General features: G+C 38.5%; 2 protein-coding genes across 2 annotated transcripts; one reads left to right on the top strand and one right to left on the bottom strand.

Moving 5' to 3' along the window:
• The first annotated feature begins 1403 nt into the window (after positions 1-1403).
• Positions 1404-4679, top strand: TMEM119 (transmembrane protein 119). Its single transcript, XM_053469093.1, has 2 exons — positions 1404-1474; positions 3398-4679. Exon 2 carries the CDS (start codon positions 3419-3421, stop codon positions 4280-4282), a length of 864 nt encoding a protein of 287 aa, XP_053325068.1. The 5' UTR covers positions 1404-1474; positions 3398-3418; the 3' UTR covers positions 4283-4679.
• An 8773-nt stretch (positions 4680-13452) lies between these two features.
• On the bottom strand, positions 13453-18343 carry ISCU (iron-sulfur cluster assembly enzyme). Its single transcript, XM_053457129.1, has 5 exons — positions 18202-18343; positions 16255-16368; positions 15894-16004; positions 14962-15040; positions 13453-14243 (listed from the first exon to the last, which is right to left on the bottom strand). Exons 1-5 carry the CDS (start codon positions 18289-18291, stop codon positions 14161-14163), a joined length of 477 nt encoding a protein of 158 aa, XP_053313104.1. The 5' UTR covers positions 18292-18343; the 3' UTR covers positions 13453-14160.
• Between the last annotated feature and the right edge of the window lie 951 nt (positions 18344-19294).

Genomic DNA, 19294 nt, shown 5'->3' with positions numbered 1-19294 from the left:
ATTGTTGTAGAAACAGTGGCTTTTACATTAATAGGCACTAAAGAACACAATGTGTATTCATCTTTCCAAACAATTTTGTAATTTGTACTTATTATCTGTAGAATTGAAACATTTAAACTGCAGTCGATGGAACTGATCTTGATTTGTAGAAACACTGTGCATGCAGTTTTCCTGTACTAACACCAGAGCCAGTTGCAGATACAGACTTTCCGTGGAGAACTTGGCTTCATCCTTCAGAAATGATGCCACAAAATTACATGGGTTTATGCATGTGGACAATTATATGAAACTCACTGTCAGCTGAGGTTCCTATTAAACTCAATTTGGCCTGAGCAGTAAAAAGGAATTTCCACCTTTGAATGATGTCGATCAAAGGAAAGAACCCGTCAGTAATGGCTTCAACATGCTCAGCAATCTAGGTGGCGGCCCAAATCACCTCTATGGTGGGACTGGCGCTAGACTGGGGGCAGGAAATTCTCTTTGACATATTATCAGCCAATTCTTTACCCAGATGTGATTCTAGGTGCACTAAAACCACATTTTACACATAACCATTTAACAGGAACATTTTTAGCTTACTGAAAAGCATTAGTGCCCATGGGCACCTGAAATGTAAGCCTAGCCTTATCATAGGTTGCTTTCATGTTTTATGTGTGTGAGAGAAATTTGCACCAATGCAAAATGAAGCACATATTGATGCAAATAAAGGGCCATGATCCTGGTCATCGCTCACAGTCAATAGAAGAGTATCTCAGGCTGTGTAATATGCATCCCATGAAGCGGATTTAGTACATTGCAAGTTTCAGCAAGATGAGTTAATACCTTAACATTAAGTATGTAGTATGAAGCTTGGTCCTTATCAGGGGAAAAGGACATAAAGGTCTCTTGCATGGCTGGACCTTGGAGACTACTTGAAGCCTATTGAAAGTTTCCATGAGGTTCTCAACTATAGTGAAACTAATTCCACTGGGTTATATCACCCCTTTACAAGTAAAAGTACGCTACTTTCTAATTTAATGTACAGTACTGGATACCACGTGAGAAATGGGTTCAAATGTATTTCTTAGTGGATTGCGAAGGACGTCAATGATACACAATATTTCTTGCTGTTATGCGGTCATGCACTCTCTAAAATAACAAAACAGGATTATTTCTTTGATTATAATGATGAATGCAGAGTTTAACCTAAAAAAGCAATCATAAGATATAGGCAAATAACACAATGTAGGGTTGACATGATCCCAAAATGCTTATATGACACAAGGAAAAGAGCTCTCAAGAAGTAAAGGGGTTAATGTTCCACCCATCTGGATCCAGAAGGATGCACAGAAAAGGCAGGAGGGATTTTATTTTAAGGGCTAAGCCTGCCCCCTCTTCTCTCTCCCTTAATGAAAACAGTCTGCATGAGGCAGGGCTAGGAGACTGGCCATCAATACAGGCAGAGGCTGCAGGAATTACAAGACTGGGACTTACAGTAAGTTCTCCAACACCCTTCTCTAACTTCAAAACTATTAGTGAATAGGGCAGAGTCATACGTCGTAATAAGTCTGTACATAAAGATGCATTTTTTGCTGCATATGCCTCAAGAAACAGATGCTTTGTTGGCTCCACACTTTTTATTTTCAAAGAAATTCAATCTAAATGTATTTCATAAGGATGTTCTTTCTTGATCTTCACTGTAATAGGAGAAGTTAACTGTCTATTTAGACTAACTCAGCATCAGAGCAGCTATGATGTATAGAGAAATTAGGAGAGATTTTATACAATTCTGCTAAATGTTCTTCTGCAAAATTGCATTTAATCCCCTTGATATTCATCTTCTGGCTTTTCCATTATATTTGTGTGCTCCTTATGCACTTTGTTTTATATATATACACACACACATATATATATATTTTATATATAATATATATATATATATTATATATAGCATAAATAATATATATATATACACACATTTTATTTAAAGCAAGTGTGTTTCTATGAACACATCACCCTGATAGCTTTATAATATAAGTATGTTCATGAACAGTATTTTTTTGTTAGAAATTACATTGGAAAAAGTCAGTCTCCAGCTTTCCAACAGCTTCCTCCAGATGTGAAGCATTTTCTCCTTCCTAACCTGTGAGCCTGGGATCAGACATCCCTGGGGACCAAGCTCTGTAACAAAGAGGCAGACAGAGTCCAGATGTGGTGGGCAGGCACCAGAAACTTGCTGATTTTTTTGGTGTGTGTGTGTTAAACCTTTGAGTACCATGGTCCTATGCAATGTTACATCTCAAGACACACCAATCTGTCATCCAAAGGGTTAAAGGGGGAGGGAGCAAGAGTAATAACTTCTGCCAAGACATCCTAGTTCATGTTAGAGTGTTTATTCTCACAATGGTAATGGTAAGAATGTTACAATCCTTTCTACACTATAGACACATAGTTACAAAAGAGACAGGAAAATATGGATATTTACAAAAAATGCATCCAGGTTTAGTAATGCTTGTTCTCACAGAGCATTTTCTTCATATGACTGCAACAGATGTAGAAGAAAAGCACTGTTACTATAATTGTTACTAATCCCATGTATCGTATTGCGTGGACAGGAGTTTTATTTAATTAGTTGAGAAAACAATTAACAAAAAACTGAAAAGTCACAAAATAATGTTTCAAGAGAATCCTCACAACCACAGCTCTGTAAGGGTGGTACTCTATAACCTAGGTAGGTTTTTTTGGTTTCTTTTTTTTATTTTATTTTTTTTGTTTGCAAAGGTAGGTATGTTCTTGTACTGAAATATACTTATATGTGCAAGACAAGGGTTTTTGTTTGTTTGTTTTATCACTTAGGATTGGCATGGTGGGCTAGAGATGAATACTAATTTATTATATATATATATATATAATTATTATATATAATTATTTGATCATGTCTACATGTACTCGGAAAAGGCTGTTGTACTCAGCCAATCAAATTACGTGCAAAATGTCGGTATCAGTATACAACCCTTCATTGCTTAAATGGCATTGATGGCAATTAATCATTGGAATGTTCTTTGGTAAAGTTTAGGTTGAGCATTTAACCCTTTTAGTAAGAGTGACTGACATACTTTGCTTTGCAATATGCTTTTATATTCCACTTTTCTGTAATGCTATCCATATGAATGAGGGCATCACTTAAATAGAAACATTATAACTATTGTAATGTTTCTCCCCATGCCTGACAGCATGGACAAATAACAGTGGTAAAACAGCAACCAAGTACTCAGTAAAGATGCCTTTTCCAAGACACCATTGGTATGTTAAAAGGTTCTGATAAGATGTTACATGGTTATATTTTGATCATTTAATTGATATTTTAATACGATCGACTACGCATTGCTTACGACAATATTTCTGTTTGTTTTTTAAGAATCCAATTCAAAGAATAAGTATGGGATTCCTTGGGACCTTATGTATCCTGCTAGTCTTCACATATCCCCTATGCCTGGCGAGATATACACCCTCAGACTCGGAATTCTCAGTTGGGAGTGGTGATGGTGATGGTACAGCTATTGCCTCTCCTACGCATAGCTATGAACCTGGTTTTACAACGGGAAGCCCTGGATCCTACTCAAATGGAACATCCACATCCTTCAACATCCTTGACAGCATAACACAATTTTTAAAAGAGTATATGCTGCTAGTCATTGTTGTAGGTTCCTTAGCTATACTGATGATATTCATAGTCTGTGCTGCAGTAATTATGAGTCATAGGCACAAGGCCTCTGCCTACTACCCTTCCTCCTTCTCTCAGAAGGAATACGTCAACCAAAATGACAAGTCTGGTGAAGCCAAAGCCTTTCATGAAATCCCTGAAAAAGCTCAAGATGCTAAGACCGAAGAAGTAGTGGATTCATCCAAACAGCTCCAGGTAGATATTCTCAGTGCTGCACAGAACCTCAAATCTCCAACTAAAGGAGCTAGCATCAAGGAAGACCAGAAAATACAACATGAGCCCAAACAGACACAGGAGGATGTCCTTGTTAAAGAAAATATGGAAGAAGCCCCCATTTGCAACCCTAAAGAAGAATCTCCCACTGAGAAGATGGAGGAGACAGCTTCTGAGCAGGTAGAAGAAATTCCAATAGTTAATCACCAGGATTCCGCACCAATAGAAGGTAATCAAAAGACCCAGGAAGAGGTATGTGAAAGTGTGGTTGGAGCAAACTCCACATCGTGTGAGGGTAACCCAACATATAACAACTCTGCTGAGGGACAGGAGTCACAGCAGAGTTCAGACACGTGTACCGTTTAATCTAAGGAATGTTAAACTCAAGGAACTGGTGTTCTTCTCAATGAAAAGAAAAGTTATGGAGTTATACATGTATACATCTATCTGTGTAGTCAACTACACCAAAAAAAGAAGTAGATTTGGTACCTTTCAGAATGAAGATGGCCCTGATGGCCAATTCAACGTCACTTGGAACCACCAACTGCCGAAAGTATTTTTTAAAGTTAATGGTACTGACAAAAAAAGAGACTGTTTCAGATATTGTTATGGAGCCATGTTTTACCTGGGCCACATATCCTCTATATATTCAAAAGTGAAACTTAACAGAACGTATACATCATATGTATCATGAGATATTTTTTAGTTTTGCAGCAGGAAACTGGAGAATCATTGTCTCAGTTAAGGTAGACCTAGAAATAGCAATTGTTTGGGGAATGAAAAAAGGGTGTTCTGAACGGTCCCTAAATTTAGAGTGTTAAAGCATATTGGAGTAATCACCGAATGCTTTGTATAAGATGTGCACTGGAACACGATGGAGCTACGGAAAACATATTTTGTGATGGTAATTTGAGAAATCAAGTTTTCATGAACAGCTATAACTCTATTAAGCATTGTGATGTGCATCGTAGAGGTAACAGAGACAGGGATCACATTAATTATGAATTAAGGTTTGTATGTGTATGTATAATGAACCTAATTACTTTTGCTTTATGTGCTGAAGAATTTGAAGAGGAAAAGCAGGAGCCACCAAACCAAATTATGTTTCTTCTCAGCCAGATAACTCCTGGTTACGGAAATATTTGTCAGGTATACCATCAAACATACAAAGCAGCATATAAGTAAATTGGGTGGGCGCAACGGTAGATTTTATCCTGCCAGGTGCTGACCCAGTTGCTTGTGGTACTTTTGTGATATAGATACCAAACCATTGTAAAATATGTGATAGAACAAGCCCATAACAATCATTACTACTCAAGAAATACAGTATGCCTTAAGAAACATAAATTAACTATTGTAATTTATGGAGTTAATTCGTTTTTTTTACTCTTTCACGTTAAGTTATATTTCTGAATGTGTGAACGACCGAATGAAATAAGTTCGTTTCTTTCAATATTACTACAAGACGTCTCAGGCTGAGTTGAAGGAGCAAGATAAATGCTTTAATGTAATGGAAAACCCAAAATGGAAGTTTACACATGATGCTTATTGTAAAAACAAGACAATGCAACCATTTGTTTAACATTTTAGGGACAATTAATTCATATAGTTACAGGGAGTACACCATTACTTACGTTAGACTTACTTCATGCTTATATCTGTTTTTATTGATAATTGTCCTTTCCATGTGATTTGGTTTAAGCAACGAGAGCACTTGATCATTTCTAACCACATACGGCTGTATTTTAAAACAGAAAATCAATATAAACAGAAAATCAGAGGCAATGTTTCGTCACGGAGGGCAATTACACTCATACAATGTCTTACAGGCTCTGTCCCATTGTACAGCGCTGCAGAATGTGATGGTGCTATATAAAAGAATAAATAATAACGATAACAATAATGCCTGGACATAGTTTATTTCAGTATTACCATTTCAGTCCAGGCAGTGGCACACTTGTGCGTGGAAACATTGAGTCACTGTGTATAAATACAGCGCTTTCACTAATCATTAGCTCATACAGCACTGAGTTACGAACGTCTTGATATAGTTTTAATATTGTTTTATCTGAAGTCTACAATTGTGTGAGTGGTAACTAGGTAAAAGAAATGTTTTATAGCTAAAGTGAGCAGATAAACGTTTCTCTTTTTTTACTTGTAAATAGCTAAATATTCTTATATAATTTGCAATACAAAATCGAAATACAAATATCGTCCAACAACTGTGCCGAAACTCAGGGCCAGTCTTGAATGCTGGGGGTGCCAGGCAGTGATGTATAGGGCGAGAGGTCTCAAGCGGTGGCAGCCCCGGGTCCCTCATTTATAAGAGATCACAAATTTTTGTGTAAACATAAGATATTGGTTTAAAAACCTAAGGTGGAGGGGAAATACATTTGGGGTGGGGAATATTCTTGTCTGGGGTGTCGTTTATGACCAGCCCTGCCGAATCTGTAAAGTGAAGTGTTGTGAAGATGAAGGGTTCTGAAATACCAGATTGTATTTCAAACAAATGCCTTGCCTTCTATAGTTATTATTTATCTTATTTTCTTTTAGGGATATTTATTGATATCCGTTATTTAGATACTGATAGGGTTTTATATGCTTACGATTTTCATTTTTCTCTGTATTAACAGCTTTGTTATATGTATATGTGAAGTGCCTTATGCAACAATAAAGTGACCTAAAACCCTCTCTTTAGGATGTGTATATTTTAATAAAAAACCACCATATTGTGTTATCATCATACCTCCCAAAATGCCAAATGACCTAAGGAACATAGGGGGAGGAAATGGGAACTGTATCCCTTAAATATGGACAAATGGGCGCTATGTATCATTGTGCTCTCTGACTGTGGGGTAAACTGAGGCCTGGGTTCTCAATAAAACACTCCCCAGAAATCTTCACTGTCCACATACTACCTCTTCAGTGGCAAATTAGTAGAATAGTACTGGTTGTACTGGTACCAGGGGTGGACTGGCCTGAGGGGCGGGGGGAGGGGGGAATTGCACCCCATGCCGGTCCGAGAAGGGCATAGGCATATTAGACCAGCCAGGGTGGAAGACACAGCAAGTAAATAACTATTATCTTTTATTTACATAGCACCAACAATGTACCTGGTCCTTCTTACAATACATACATTCAAAGGGTGTGACAAAAGCGGAAGTGACAGATACATTGGGTAAAGAGGGCCCTGCTCACAAGCTTACATTATGTCAGGGTTTTCTATTCCCAATTAAAATGCAAAATGGTGTGCAGGCTCATCTGGCAGACTAAAAGTAACACTACCATCACATTGGTGGTACAAAAACTACATTTTTAACCCTCAGTTAAAGGTCATGGGTTTATTGCTCTTGCACATGCAGTTTCTCAATAACACGTCTCTATTTTGGTTTCCTCAAAGACTATTTGATGGCAAAAGTTTGCAGGGCATGGGGACAGTCAAAGTCTTTTGATCTGGTTATCCGGCCATTAAGAAATAACTAGATCCAGCTGTAAATAAATAGGGTTGTATGTACAAGTAACCAATATTGGATAAATGTAAAAAATAAACAGTAGAATCTGATCAACAAATGCAAAAGGAAAATAAAATAGTCACGGATGCCACGGAGAGCACATGTAAATCTAAGACTGATATTTATATAATATATAGCTAAATAGCAGGATAAATCTGGAAGGAAAGGCAATGCATGCCATTTTGGAAAGAAAAAAAAAACATATTAGTCTCTTCATATAACACTCCTTCCATGTCTGGGAAAGGCAATATTTTGATACAGATATAAGGACGTAATAGGGTTCAATGATAAAGACAATGCTTCACTTTTGTGTAGATGGACGGACGGGGTGCTAATGGCTCAGTACTGGCACCCAGTGTTTACGTTCTGATGCATGTGCGCCCCCCCCGGGTGAGCCAGTGAAGTCTCAAGCCTCCCTCCTCATTTTAATTGAATGATTATTCAAAACTGATACAGAAAAAAATGCCATATGTAAAATTTAGCTTTCAAAGGGCACCTCCTGGGGTTGAAGTGTCAATCATTGGACTGTCCCCTGGCCATATTGACATACTTGGCAACTCTCAGGGTTTGCCCCCGAGTCTCAGGCAGAAAAAGGCAAATTATCAGAGTCACACAGTCTGGAACTGACTCCTTCCTATTCCACACTGCTGTGATGATATCTAGGACTCCGAAATAGTGCTTTTGTTACAGTATGTTATGCGCAATTACATATATCTTTAAATAATGACAAGTCAAAGTTTCCATGAGAAACAGCATTAGAGCCATTTGATCAACACATTTGGCAAGTCACTGCATGGAATCTTTGCAACGGGCTATTAAAGGGTTAATATTTCAAGAGTCTCGCGATCAGCTCATTTAGGAATATATATATATTGTATATATATATATATATATCTTGACGCTAGAAAGGCTGCTTTATGTAACCACTCAACATTTTGTTTGAAGGAACTAACCACTCCACTAATAACTGTGGTCAAATAGCATTGAAGAAACACTTAACATAGTTTTTTTTCCATTAAAAAATTGAATTGCAATGCAGATCAAGATTATTCCTGATGTGTCTACTTAAAAATGAAACCCAGACTCGGGATGATTGCATGTTGGATAAGGACCCAGCGTTTTGTCATTTATGATGTTCCTGGGTGAGCTGCAGATTGGGGGAAGCCCTCTCTACAGCTACATGAGCAGTCTTGTCTACTAGGTTTTCTCTACCTCTATGGGATCTAAAGTAACCAGAGATTCCCCTTATTTTGAAAATATTGAAGCCCCTAAACTACCGGTATTTTATAGAATGTTTTGCCGCTCGCTTTGCAGGTAGAGAACTAACAATGCCGAGTGGTGAAGAACTTATTATAGCGACGCTTGCACAGTCCATATAATCATTTTTCTTTTAATCACGCTTGTCCAGATGACATACCACATATTTTATTGCCTTAGCAACACAGTTCAGCTCCTTTACCTAAATGGAGCTCTTAACCTCAACTATCATGATTTGTTTCTTTCTGAGCCCTGGGGCAGTCAGCATGTGCTCTAAATTAGTCTGGAATCATTCTGAGCTTTTGTTTTTTCCATTGTAGCTGCCATAACAGCTTGCTGTTCCACCAGGCCTCATGTTGCTAATGAACATTACATTTCCTGGCCACATTTAATGTGTGCAGCTCTTCGTGTCTTGGATGCATCCTGTTGCTAAGGGTTGCTTATTGATTTAGACTCTGCTTACTTCTTGCAGCCCTCACTTACCCGTTAGTTTCATTCTTTGTTTGCCCTGCTCGCTGAAAGATTTTTCCTTAGCAGGTCAGCCTTCCACCAGTTCCAAGCCGTGCAATCATGCAGGTATAAGTGTCCCCTTTGGTATAAAGTGTCCGCGCAGCCATGCCTCATGCACCTTCTAACCTTCTTATATTTTTTCCAGTGGTCAAGGAAAATCCAGACAGAAATGTTATGTATTATACCCTAGAGGTAAGATTTTTTAGTTTTTTGTTTTTATGTGGAGGGCATTTTGAAGAATTACGTTGATAGGCCAGGAAAGGTTCGGGTGTCAGACCATAGGTTGATATTGGGCCTGAACATATTATCAGAAATATTACTTGAAGCCAACTAGCCAAATTTAACCACGGGAGAGTCAAATGATCATTTTATAATCACTATTAAGAGCTGATCCAAGCATACCAAATAGGTGGCACAATTCACATGAAATCCCTGTAACGCTTCCCTTTCTGTACCATTTTCTAAGTCTCTGACATTCAATCCTCTCGGCCCAGAGTGCAGGCCAGAGTAAACAGCTATCTGAGCCAAGATGCTCTGGTGGTGACGAGACTTTAAAATTCTTCATAAAATCCCTGTTCCTTTTTCCTCGGGAAATAATAAAACCAGTTTACAGATATTTACAGCCCGGATATACTGATTGGTTGTAGTCAGCTTTCACTGATTTTCTTTACCGAGGACTAATTATTATTTTTATTATCATTGTCTTTTATTTACTAAGTGCCAACAAAATTATTCTGCGCTCTACAGCTAAATGGGGCAGTTACAAATATATATTAATACATACAGACAGTTGGTGTCCAGAATTACCTACAGTTTATAACCTTCTCCCTGTTACTGCTGCCTGATCACTTAACCTTCACTCCTTTAGGATTTTTTTCAAGTTATACAGTTACTATCCACCCTCTTAACTTGTTAGACATGGAACTATTATTTCTCTATCACATGTGTATTCAAGACAAGACCATAATGATCCTATATGCTACCAAGATGAGTAGGTGGCTCATTCACTTTACTTGAGAAATTTTTAGAGGGATTAATGATATGCTGCATTCCATTTATTAGCTTCTAGTTTAATGTTATTTCTTTGGAGTGTGGAGTGTGTCAGAAAAGTTAAATACCCCACTCCATTTCTTGTGCCCATCTCTCTGGTGGGATGGTGGCACAGTAGCAAAAGTTACTTAAGGCTGGCAGTGAGCTACTTGTTGAACCCTTTACCCTGGCATAAAACCGCAGAGCATGTCCAGCGTGACAAGAAGGAAAATAATAAAACATATGTAATGTGCATTCTTATTTTGTTTGGTTTGGTTCTATATTGATCCCAGAATTGTGACCTGACCAATTGTACTAATAATCTAATAGTTAAAAATATAATGGTCAAATTGAAAGCTCTGAGTTTTTTTCACCAGTTTTGGGGACACATTAAAAATCATCAAAAGTAATAATGTAACATTATGTTTCCATTTGTAGATTTCTAAAATTATCACAATTCATACTACAAGTTCTTGGCTGACTAGGGAGTTACAGTTGGGTCCTACTCTGTGTATTCAATGAATATGAAGAAGCACAAATCGAATGAACATGATGGTCATGTAGCGGTTTCCCAGATTTTTATCTTGCATCTATACTCTATGAAACTATCGCCCTCTAGTGGATTAAGATTGTTAATGCATGTGGCTCCAGTTGGTATTCTTGTCAGTAACAAAAAGTCTTTCAGTGCACTAAACAAAGCTATGTAATAAATAAAAACCACACATACCAGACATACACGTTTGTAACATGACAGTCTTAACTTTGTGTTAATGCGTATACCATTTCCCCTTGAAAAGTTTGTGCTCATTTTCTTTGTGCTACCCTTATTTGGCAGCATCTGGTTTGCTCAGGCAGCCTTTTTATAAGGTAACCAAATAGTTAAAGTTTTAATGATATCTTACATTACACAATTAAAGAGCAAACAGTGTAAGCTATAGAGCGACAACAATGTTGTGAATGTGACGTCTACCTTTTAACATAAACAGTGATGGCTAATCTGACACATCCGCTCAACCACATACCTGCTGAGGTCAAATAGGCATGACCTCCATAGCACAGTATACCTGGTGCTGCGCTGTATTATTACATTGGTGCTCGCTAGGAGTACGGCGGCTGTAGATGTAGGTCCTCAGAGAACTGCCTTGGGTCAGGCCTATGGCAGCGCCTAAAGCAAATATCTGCACTTACTGTGATATAACACCCTCAATTGAGGTTTTACAGGGCCTATCAAAAGATTGAGCAGCACTTTTTTTTTATTTTTAGGTTTCTTGAATCAATGTTTAACCCCTTAAGAACAATGGGCGATCCCAAAGCCCATTGAAAACAATGCATTTTGAGCCCGTACATGTACGGGCTTTGTCATTGAGGGGTTAAAGTAGCCGCGGGCTGTGTTATAAACAAATTAATAGGAAATATAAAACATGTTTCTTCTGTACATAAAATATTGCCCAAATGTCTACCACATTATGGTAAAAAGTTACAAACAGTGGTAATCCGTTGAAACGCATTACTCAGGAATACATGTAACAAGAAATCGGTTTTTATCTCTTTGTTAAATCTTTATGGGGAATTTTCATTTTGAAGAATATCTTCACACATCATTTGCTTATAGTTATCAAAACTGTAGTGATACTATATATTTCATATAAAGGGTGAAACCCTAACACATGCGAGTTGTACTCTTAACAATAAACAACTGATAATTCTATCAGTATGGTGTGTCTCTAATGCTTTCTGTAATCAGGTCAAAGGAGCTTAGTAAAGCAATTTGAGGACAAGATGTTCTCTTTAGTGGTGAAAAACTCTCCCAGCCACAATTTGCAGCTAAGTTGCATATGCTTTAAATAAGGGGAAGAGGAATTACATCCGCATCACATGCGTTATTAAACCCCCATTTAGACTATTTCCCGGGTTCCAGAAACAATCGTAAACTCAGCTTGGGATAATCTTAAATATCTTAAAACACAGTTTGGTTAAAACATTGGCATACTATATAAGCTAGTGATACATTTCTTTATGGAGTGAGCATGGTATATCATTTCTATGTCCAAGTACCTCCCAGCAGCTGAACTGAAAACCTTTTATTTTTGTTCTTATGGACCAAGGGTGCTTCCCTGTGTCTCAGACATCATGGACTGGCCTTCTGGCATACCAGGAAAATGCCCAGTGGGCTGCTGGCCTGATACTGCCCCCATTCCCAATTTGACCATGTATGTAATGCACAGCCACCAGCAGAATATGCACAGGCACATGCTATGTGGCTTTAAACACGTAATGTGGGGCTACTTTTGACAATTGGTAGCCTCTAGCCTTAAAGTGCCAGATAGGCTTAGATAATCAGACTAAATCAAGCGAAGCTTGCTTTAAATTAAGTCTTGAAGTCCATTTTTAAGTGTTCCAGCTAGTCCTGAATGCAAGATACCTTTGGTATTCCATGTAATAATTTTGTATAATTTAGTAGCTTCTGTTTCTTTTCACAAAAAAAATCAAAGTAGGCATGGTTTATCTTTATTATAATATAGGAAATATATACAAAGAAAAGGGGCAGGTGATCATGTTTTCTTGCATAAACTATATGCACTGCATACAAAACTATAAAGCTTCAATAAACCCCTTATCCTTTACAAAGAAAACAAAATCTCTCTGGAAAAACAGAATACCACCTGTCCAAATGCAGCCTCTCTTTCAATCTTTGGAAAATATACAGAATTATTTTACTAAAACCTGGGTCAGTTTCCACTCTTGCCAATCCATGGGAACTATACAAAATATAACGTTCAGCTCTATTCCTCTCCTTGAGGTCTAGAGGGCAAATAAACTGCATCCATGGGGTGATAATTCTCTAGTACAAACATGAGAACGATGACCCCTAGTACTCACTAAGTGCCACTGTAGCATACACCTAAGGTGGGGTTCCTTGGTTTCAGAGATCGTAGGAGCAGGTTTGAGAAGCTTGCCACAAAAACTGTCAGATGGTTACTACTAGAAATCCAATCTGCCAGACTGACGACACTTCATCACCCCAACTTAACTACATGTTATGGAAACCAATAGGATTTCTTCTATAAACGCCTAGGTAGCCTGAGGCAAAGTTGTCCATTGTCAACTTACAAGAGATATTTACTGGGATTGGCCCTTCATAATCAACAGTCAAGATGGTAAGATGAAATGTGTCATCTTACCGCAGCTCACCTACAAACTCTTGACAAGCCTGTGAGCAAAATTCCACCTTATGCTTTTGTTACACAATTAGATAAAATCCATTAATGTCCAATGGAAACTACAAAGCCTGAAAAATATTCTTTTGTATAATCAATATTTTCAAGAATAAAAGTAGGAATTCTCTGATGAAAACATTGTAATCACTCTAATTAATGGGGATATTATAAAATTGTCTTCAGGGCTTGGTCATTTAAATCACAAGCACACTTGAAACAGACAACTACTAGTTCTCCTGCTACTGTGGAGCATGATGGTCTGTGATGGCAGAAAACCCACAAAGCCTAAAAATAAGCATGAGGAAGTTCTGTTGAATGGTATAGATGAACTCTCTCAGCTTTGTTTATAATCACCCATAACATGCTGCCTAGATTTTTCACTGCACACTTTCAAATAATGAAAGGCAGGAGATGCGAGGGAGACGTGCATATATAACCATGTCTGTGTAGCCTTCCCTGTATAGATTTCTGGAGCAAGGTTATTGCCACAGGTGGGTCGGAGCAAATTTATAATATGGAACAATACACTTTTCTTTTAATTCTAAGTGCAGAGTTTGCAAAAAAAAATTCTAACGTTACTAAACACATTCACACATTCTGACAAGCTGATGAAATATTGTGCGTATCGTAAGCCTGCTGTTATTACATAGGCGTGCCATATTCACTAAGAAAATGACATAATAAGATGTTGTGATGGAGAGAACCAGTTGTTGTCCACCTATCCACTGGCAACAGCTTCCTCCTTATCCTGCTTCAGTCTATAATCTGCAAGGGCAGCTCGGATGGCATCTTCAGCAAGCACTGCAGGGGGGAAAAAAAGCCGATTTATATGCAAGAGGTCCAGTGAGGTTTTTACAATATACAACAACAAAATGATACATTGGAATCTGACTGGGTATGTCACTCAAAATGAGGATTAGTATCTCTGCAATGTATAATCCAGAGGTACCCATGTGTGTATACCAGGGATGCACCGATATACATCGGTGGCCGAAATATATCATCCCAAAAGGGCATCATCAGTAAATGCCAAAATAAAAAAACACCGTAAATAATCGTCCGCAGGGGCCAGGCTGCTTACCTGTGCGTTGGTCGCACACACTGTGCGAACAGCATCTCTTGTACAGGCCAGGAGAATCAGGAACCCAGCGGAGTCACGTGACTGCATGTCACATGACCCTGCTCCGTTCCTTCTTCCCCTGGGGGCAGGACAAGAGAAATTGCTCGCACAGCAACAGAGGAAGCAGAAGGCCCCCTGCAGAAGTCTGCAAGTGAGAAATCTGCAGTTCAGGTAAGGGGTGGGGGAGGGTATACGAATGAGTGCACGTGCGTGTGAATGAGTGCATGTGAGTGTGACTGCTTATATATATACATACATACACACTTTTTTTTGTCCATTTTTGGTGTGACAACAACGAGGCGATTTAGAGGGAGAACATGCTAGAAACGCTTACTTCAATTAGCCATATGTTTTGCTGACCTGTTAACTTTTTGTAGCCCAAACCCTAGAATGACTTACTGGAGCAGTGCAGTTTCACTGGTGGAAGGCAGAGTTCTTTGGCAATATCAGTGTTCTTAATCGTCATCGCCTCATCAACCTGTGCAGCATATACAGGTGTGTCAGAGTTTATGCAGGTAACAGTGGGTGTGCTCACAGTGGCAACTGGAAATTAACAATTCAGGATACTCCACAATACCATTTCCATTTAACCCCTTCATGACAAAAGAAAAAAACAGCCTGCATTTGGCCACTGTTAAGTATATACCAACAGCCCTGGACAGAAGCTCAGTTGTTTTGGCAGGGTCAGTAGTGATACTGCTGGACAGAAATACCTGAAAGGGTACCTGGAGTTTTAATGGTAATTGGCCAATGCAAGATTCTCAGGATAAATTATGACTTCTTATACTCATCTGGGTCCTGTTTTAGAGGACATAGTAACATAGTATGTCCCACGTTCATAAAAGGCGATAAAGAACTCATAGCTGGATACAAATGTGTAGAACATTAAAAGCCTTAGAACTACATTCTACGCTAGCAAAATTATTTGCAGACATTGCTTGATATAATGTTTCACTTTAATACCACCCCTAACACTATCCATACAAATAAAATGCTGTTGTGAAAAGAAGTATTTCTTTTCAGTATATGTTACAAGCAAAAAGAGTGCCAACTACATGCATCATTTTGGTATCGTAAAAATAAACTAGGAGTAGTGCACTTAGCATATAAGGAATGGGCCTAGTCTAGGATATGTCACTGGTCTGATTTGTTCATTTAAAAGTAGAATGTCAACACCATCATGCATGACACCATCCGATTACAACAAAGCCTGTTGATGAAGTCATCACTGCAGTCTTGTTAAAGCATGTGCATTTTTCAGTTAGTCCATGCACACGGGTGTAAAAGCTAAACTTAGACACGATGAAGCAAAATTATGAATCAAAAATTACCGTTTTTCCTTTCACCCACTCGGTTGCCAGTGAGCTGGATGCAATTGCAGAGCCGCAGCCAAAGGTTTTGAATCTCGCTTCCACAATCTTGCCGTTTTTATCCACCTCTATCTGCAAGATGGCAAAATTAGAGACCCTTTGTTACCGAGATCACTGGATGTTAGTAATAAGTTTGGTGGTGAACTATTCAGTAAGCGTGAGGACATGTAAAAAGGGACAAAATATACGCATTGCATAAAGAATGGAATAGGCAGAAGCCTCTAGAAGTCAAAGAATGAAGAGTTATCTAACCTCCACTGCCATGTTTGCAGATGAAGCATGAGTCAACATACATTACGCAAGAGAAACAGAGGAAACCTACTTGAAGTTTCATAACATCTCCGCATGCTGGAGCGCCCACCAGACCAGTTCCTACATTCTTTGAATTCTTGTCAAGGGATCCAACGTTCCTCGGGTTCTCATAGTGATCAACGACCTGCAAAATACATTTATGATATCACTGCCACGAACAGCTGTCCAGTAAGGACCTTGAGAAGCCTGTCCTTAGTATTATCAGTAAACAAATGTGTTTATAGATTCAAAAAAATTCTGGAAGTAGTGTGCAAGATTTAATTATACATTTCTAGATGATCAGGCAAATTGCACTAGAAAGACTGCAGGCAACAAGGTTTCAAAGGCGATATTCACTTAAAGTGATAACTGAGCTCACCACTACACTTCGCAGACCTTATTTTATTCTTTATTCTAAAGGTTTATCCACATAAAACACAAAGCATTTAAAAGCTATTTCAGTATACATGCTATCAATCAGTGACAGTTTTTCATGTCACATGACATGTCAATTTAATGCCCCTAGCAAAATAATGAATGAGCCAATTATTTTTGGGGTGAGGCAGTTCTAGAAATAATTCTTTAAAGCTTAATTACAAACATATTAAACTCAGCAGAGAAAGGAAAATTGTACCGCTTATCTGTGTCCCAATTAAACTATGGCCTATTCCAGCAGTGATTAAGTAAATATTTGTAGCTTGGTATTTTAGCACAATTAGATAAGAAATAGATTAAATTGCATACAGAATAAATTTGCAACAGTCTGTAATATTTTAGCTCAGAACTTGAAGCGAAAAGATAGTTGTGCGGCTATGACTGACCATTCATTTAACAACCTTTAACATAATGAGAAGTTGAGAACAATGTAAGAACTAGTAAAAATATTTAATTAAAATAATTATTTTTTTAATAATGATATCTAAAGGAATGTTCTATTTAGTTTCTTTTTGAAGGTTAGCTGTGGGAGAATGGATGAAAATCCTCTATGGAGTGTGCTGGTCACCCAAGAACTACACAACAGTAGTCATGGAAACACTTTATTGCAAAACATAAAAATAAAATAAATCATTATTTATACAAATAACTTCCACATACAAACTATTCAGGCCATGAATACAGAGACGTTAGCAAGGAGATTTTTACAAAAAATAATAAATCAACTCAAAATTAGCAAATAATTAACTGGCAAATATTAGTAATGCTTCATTAATTAGCATTAGCGTATCAGGAAGATGAAGGCTGGCATTTTATAAACAGCCTATTTTAAACCAGTGCAGTCATTTTATTGAATTGTCACTCTATCAAACGTCATTCTTTAATAAGAAATAAAACACCAGGACAGAGAAAATACCATAATGAGCGGTTGCGATTAGCACTGTAATTAAATTCTAGCAGCCCAATTAAACATTAAACTTGTCCACCAATAAGTAAATCATCAGTGCAATTGGGGTTATTTGTATTAAGGTAGTTCAACTGCTTGTTAGAAGCTATGCCTAGGATGGCGCAGGTCGTATAAAAATAGCCATTTATTTATATTTGGGAGGGACGCTTTCACAGCTTCGTTGTAGACATCTTCATTCTGATGGATTTTTTTTTTGCTATATTGTTATTTAAAAAAAAATCTGCAAAATTGTTCAAAAAATGAAGAAGTCAGGCATCCAACCCCCCCTCCCCTAATTACTTCTACACATGTCAGCCCGTAATGATTTAAATGCCTGGCCCGGGCGGCTGCTATCACATGGGAACCAAGCGCCCATCTTTTCGCGGACTACGCACTATAGTAATTATATAACCTCCATCCACGCAAAGCCCTCTCTTCCCCGCCGCTAACCTCTGCCAGCCCCCCTCCAAGCGCCCTTCCTCCCTGTCTCCTATCTTCGCCTTATCACCCGACCTGTCAACTTCTACTCTCTCCCGTGACAAGCCACACACGGGAGCTGCACGGCCGCACACGATACTCCCCCGCCGCCCTCGGTACCTTCTTGTGATATCCGGCACATGGTACACGCAGCTCAGGGACTCCACACCTGCTCCACACGGAGCAAAACAAACGACCCACGCCAGCCATCAAGTCCTCGGCAAGCTTCGCACCAAACTGGAGACGCTGCGAAATGACGTAGCAAGAACGTTCTGGAGTCACGTGGTACGTCTGTGCCGCACTAATGGGGAGTGTTGTTATACGAACTGTTGAAATAAAGTTATGGGTGTGTTTATTCAAGGCTTTATTTACAAAGAGCAACCACGGGGCTCCAGCGGCTCTGTCTGCTGGATGGTTTTTGTAACGGAACGCTCCAGCCGTTTAGACCCTTTAAGGCCCGGACTGTTTTTTTTAACACGGCTGTTTCAACATGTACCGTATTTATGTTTAGTTGTAATTTTCTTCTTATTTAATGTAGCCACACAAATGATATATTGTTTTGTTTTCTTTCTAGACAAGAAGGGCTTTCTTCAGATACCATTATTTTGATCATATCATCTAATTTAATATAAAAAAAATAATAATACAATAAATATGGTGAAACATTGAAAAAAAACTTTCATGACTTTTATTTTGGATGTTGGAGCACGTGGTAAAAACACCATTTCAGAATATAAATATTTGTGACCTTAGGTCGATGTGCTGTTTGCCCATGTATAAAGCAGTACAACATAGTGGTGCCGTGTGAATCAGTATATAAGGAATACAAGGGAAATGAGGGTGGGCAAAATAGCGAAAGGGAATTAAATGAACTTGTGCAAAGAGAAGGAACGGAGGGGGTGAAGAGAGCCGGAAATACAATCTTAAGGGATGGGAGTGTTAAAATATCAGAGGAATAAACCAAAGTAGATGGGAAGCATATAAATATCCTGGAAAATCTTCGGGTGTCGCCAAGAGACTCCAGGCCTCCGTGTCACCGAGAAACTCTGGGTCACACGTGTCCCGCAACATCACTGGTAATTCCTCGCATCCCGTAAGGGGCTTTCGGGAAGTACCTTGGCATGCATACAGTGGACATGCATGTGTGGAGGGCTCTACGTTTGTACTGCGCCTCAAAGCTTCAAAAAGCAGCACTCACTATAGCATTCAGAAT

Source organism: Spea bombifrons, chromosome 1 (assembly GCF_027358695.1).
Source record: "Spea bombifrons isolate aSpeBom1 chromosome 1, aSpeBom1.2.pri, whole genome shotgun sequence".
In the NCBI taxonomy this organism is placed as follows: domain Eukaryota; kingdom Metazoa; phylum Chordata; class Amphibia; order Anura; family Pelobatidae; genus Spea; species Spea bombifrons.
The sequence above is the reverse complement of the archived record's forward strand: the minus strand, read 5'-3'. Positions and strand labels throughout refer to the sequence as shown.

What these genes read in the sequence shown, in the direction of transcription:
- TMEM119 (XM_053469093.1), top strand. Translation starts at nt 3,419, where the DNA reads ATGGGATTCCTTGGGACCTTATGTATCCTGCTAGTCTTCACATATCCC.
- ISCU (XM_053457129.1), bottom strand. Translation starts at nt 18,291, where the DNA reads ATGGCTGGCGTGGGTCGTTTGTTTTGCTCCGTGTGGAGCAGGTGTGGA. An exon ending in GTGCCGGATATCACAAGAAG is followed by an intron (nt 16,369 to 18,201) that starts GTACCGAGGGCG and finishes TGTATTTTGCAG; the next exon opens with GTCGTTGATCACTATGAGAA. An exon ending in GAGATGTTATGAAACTTCAA is followed by an intron (nt 16,005 to 16,254) that starts GTAGGTTTCCTC and finishes GCCATCTTGCAG; the next exon opens with ATAGAGGTGGATAAAAACGG.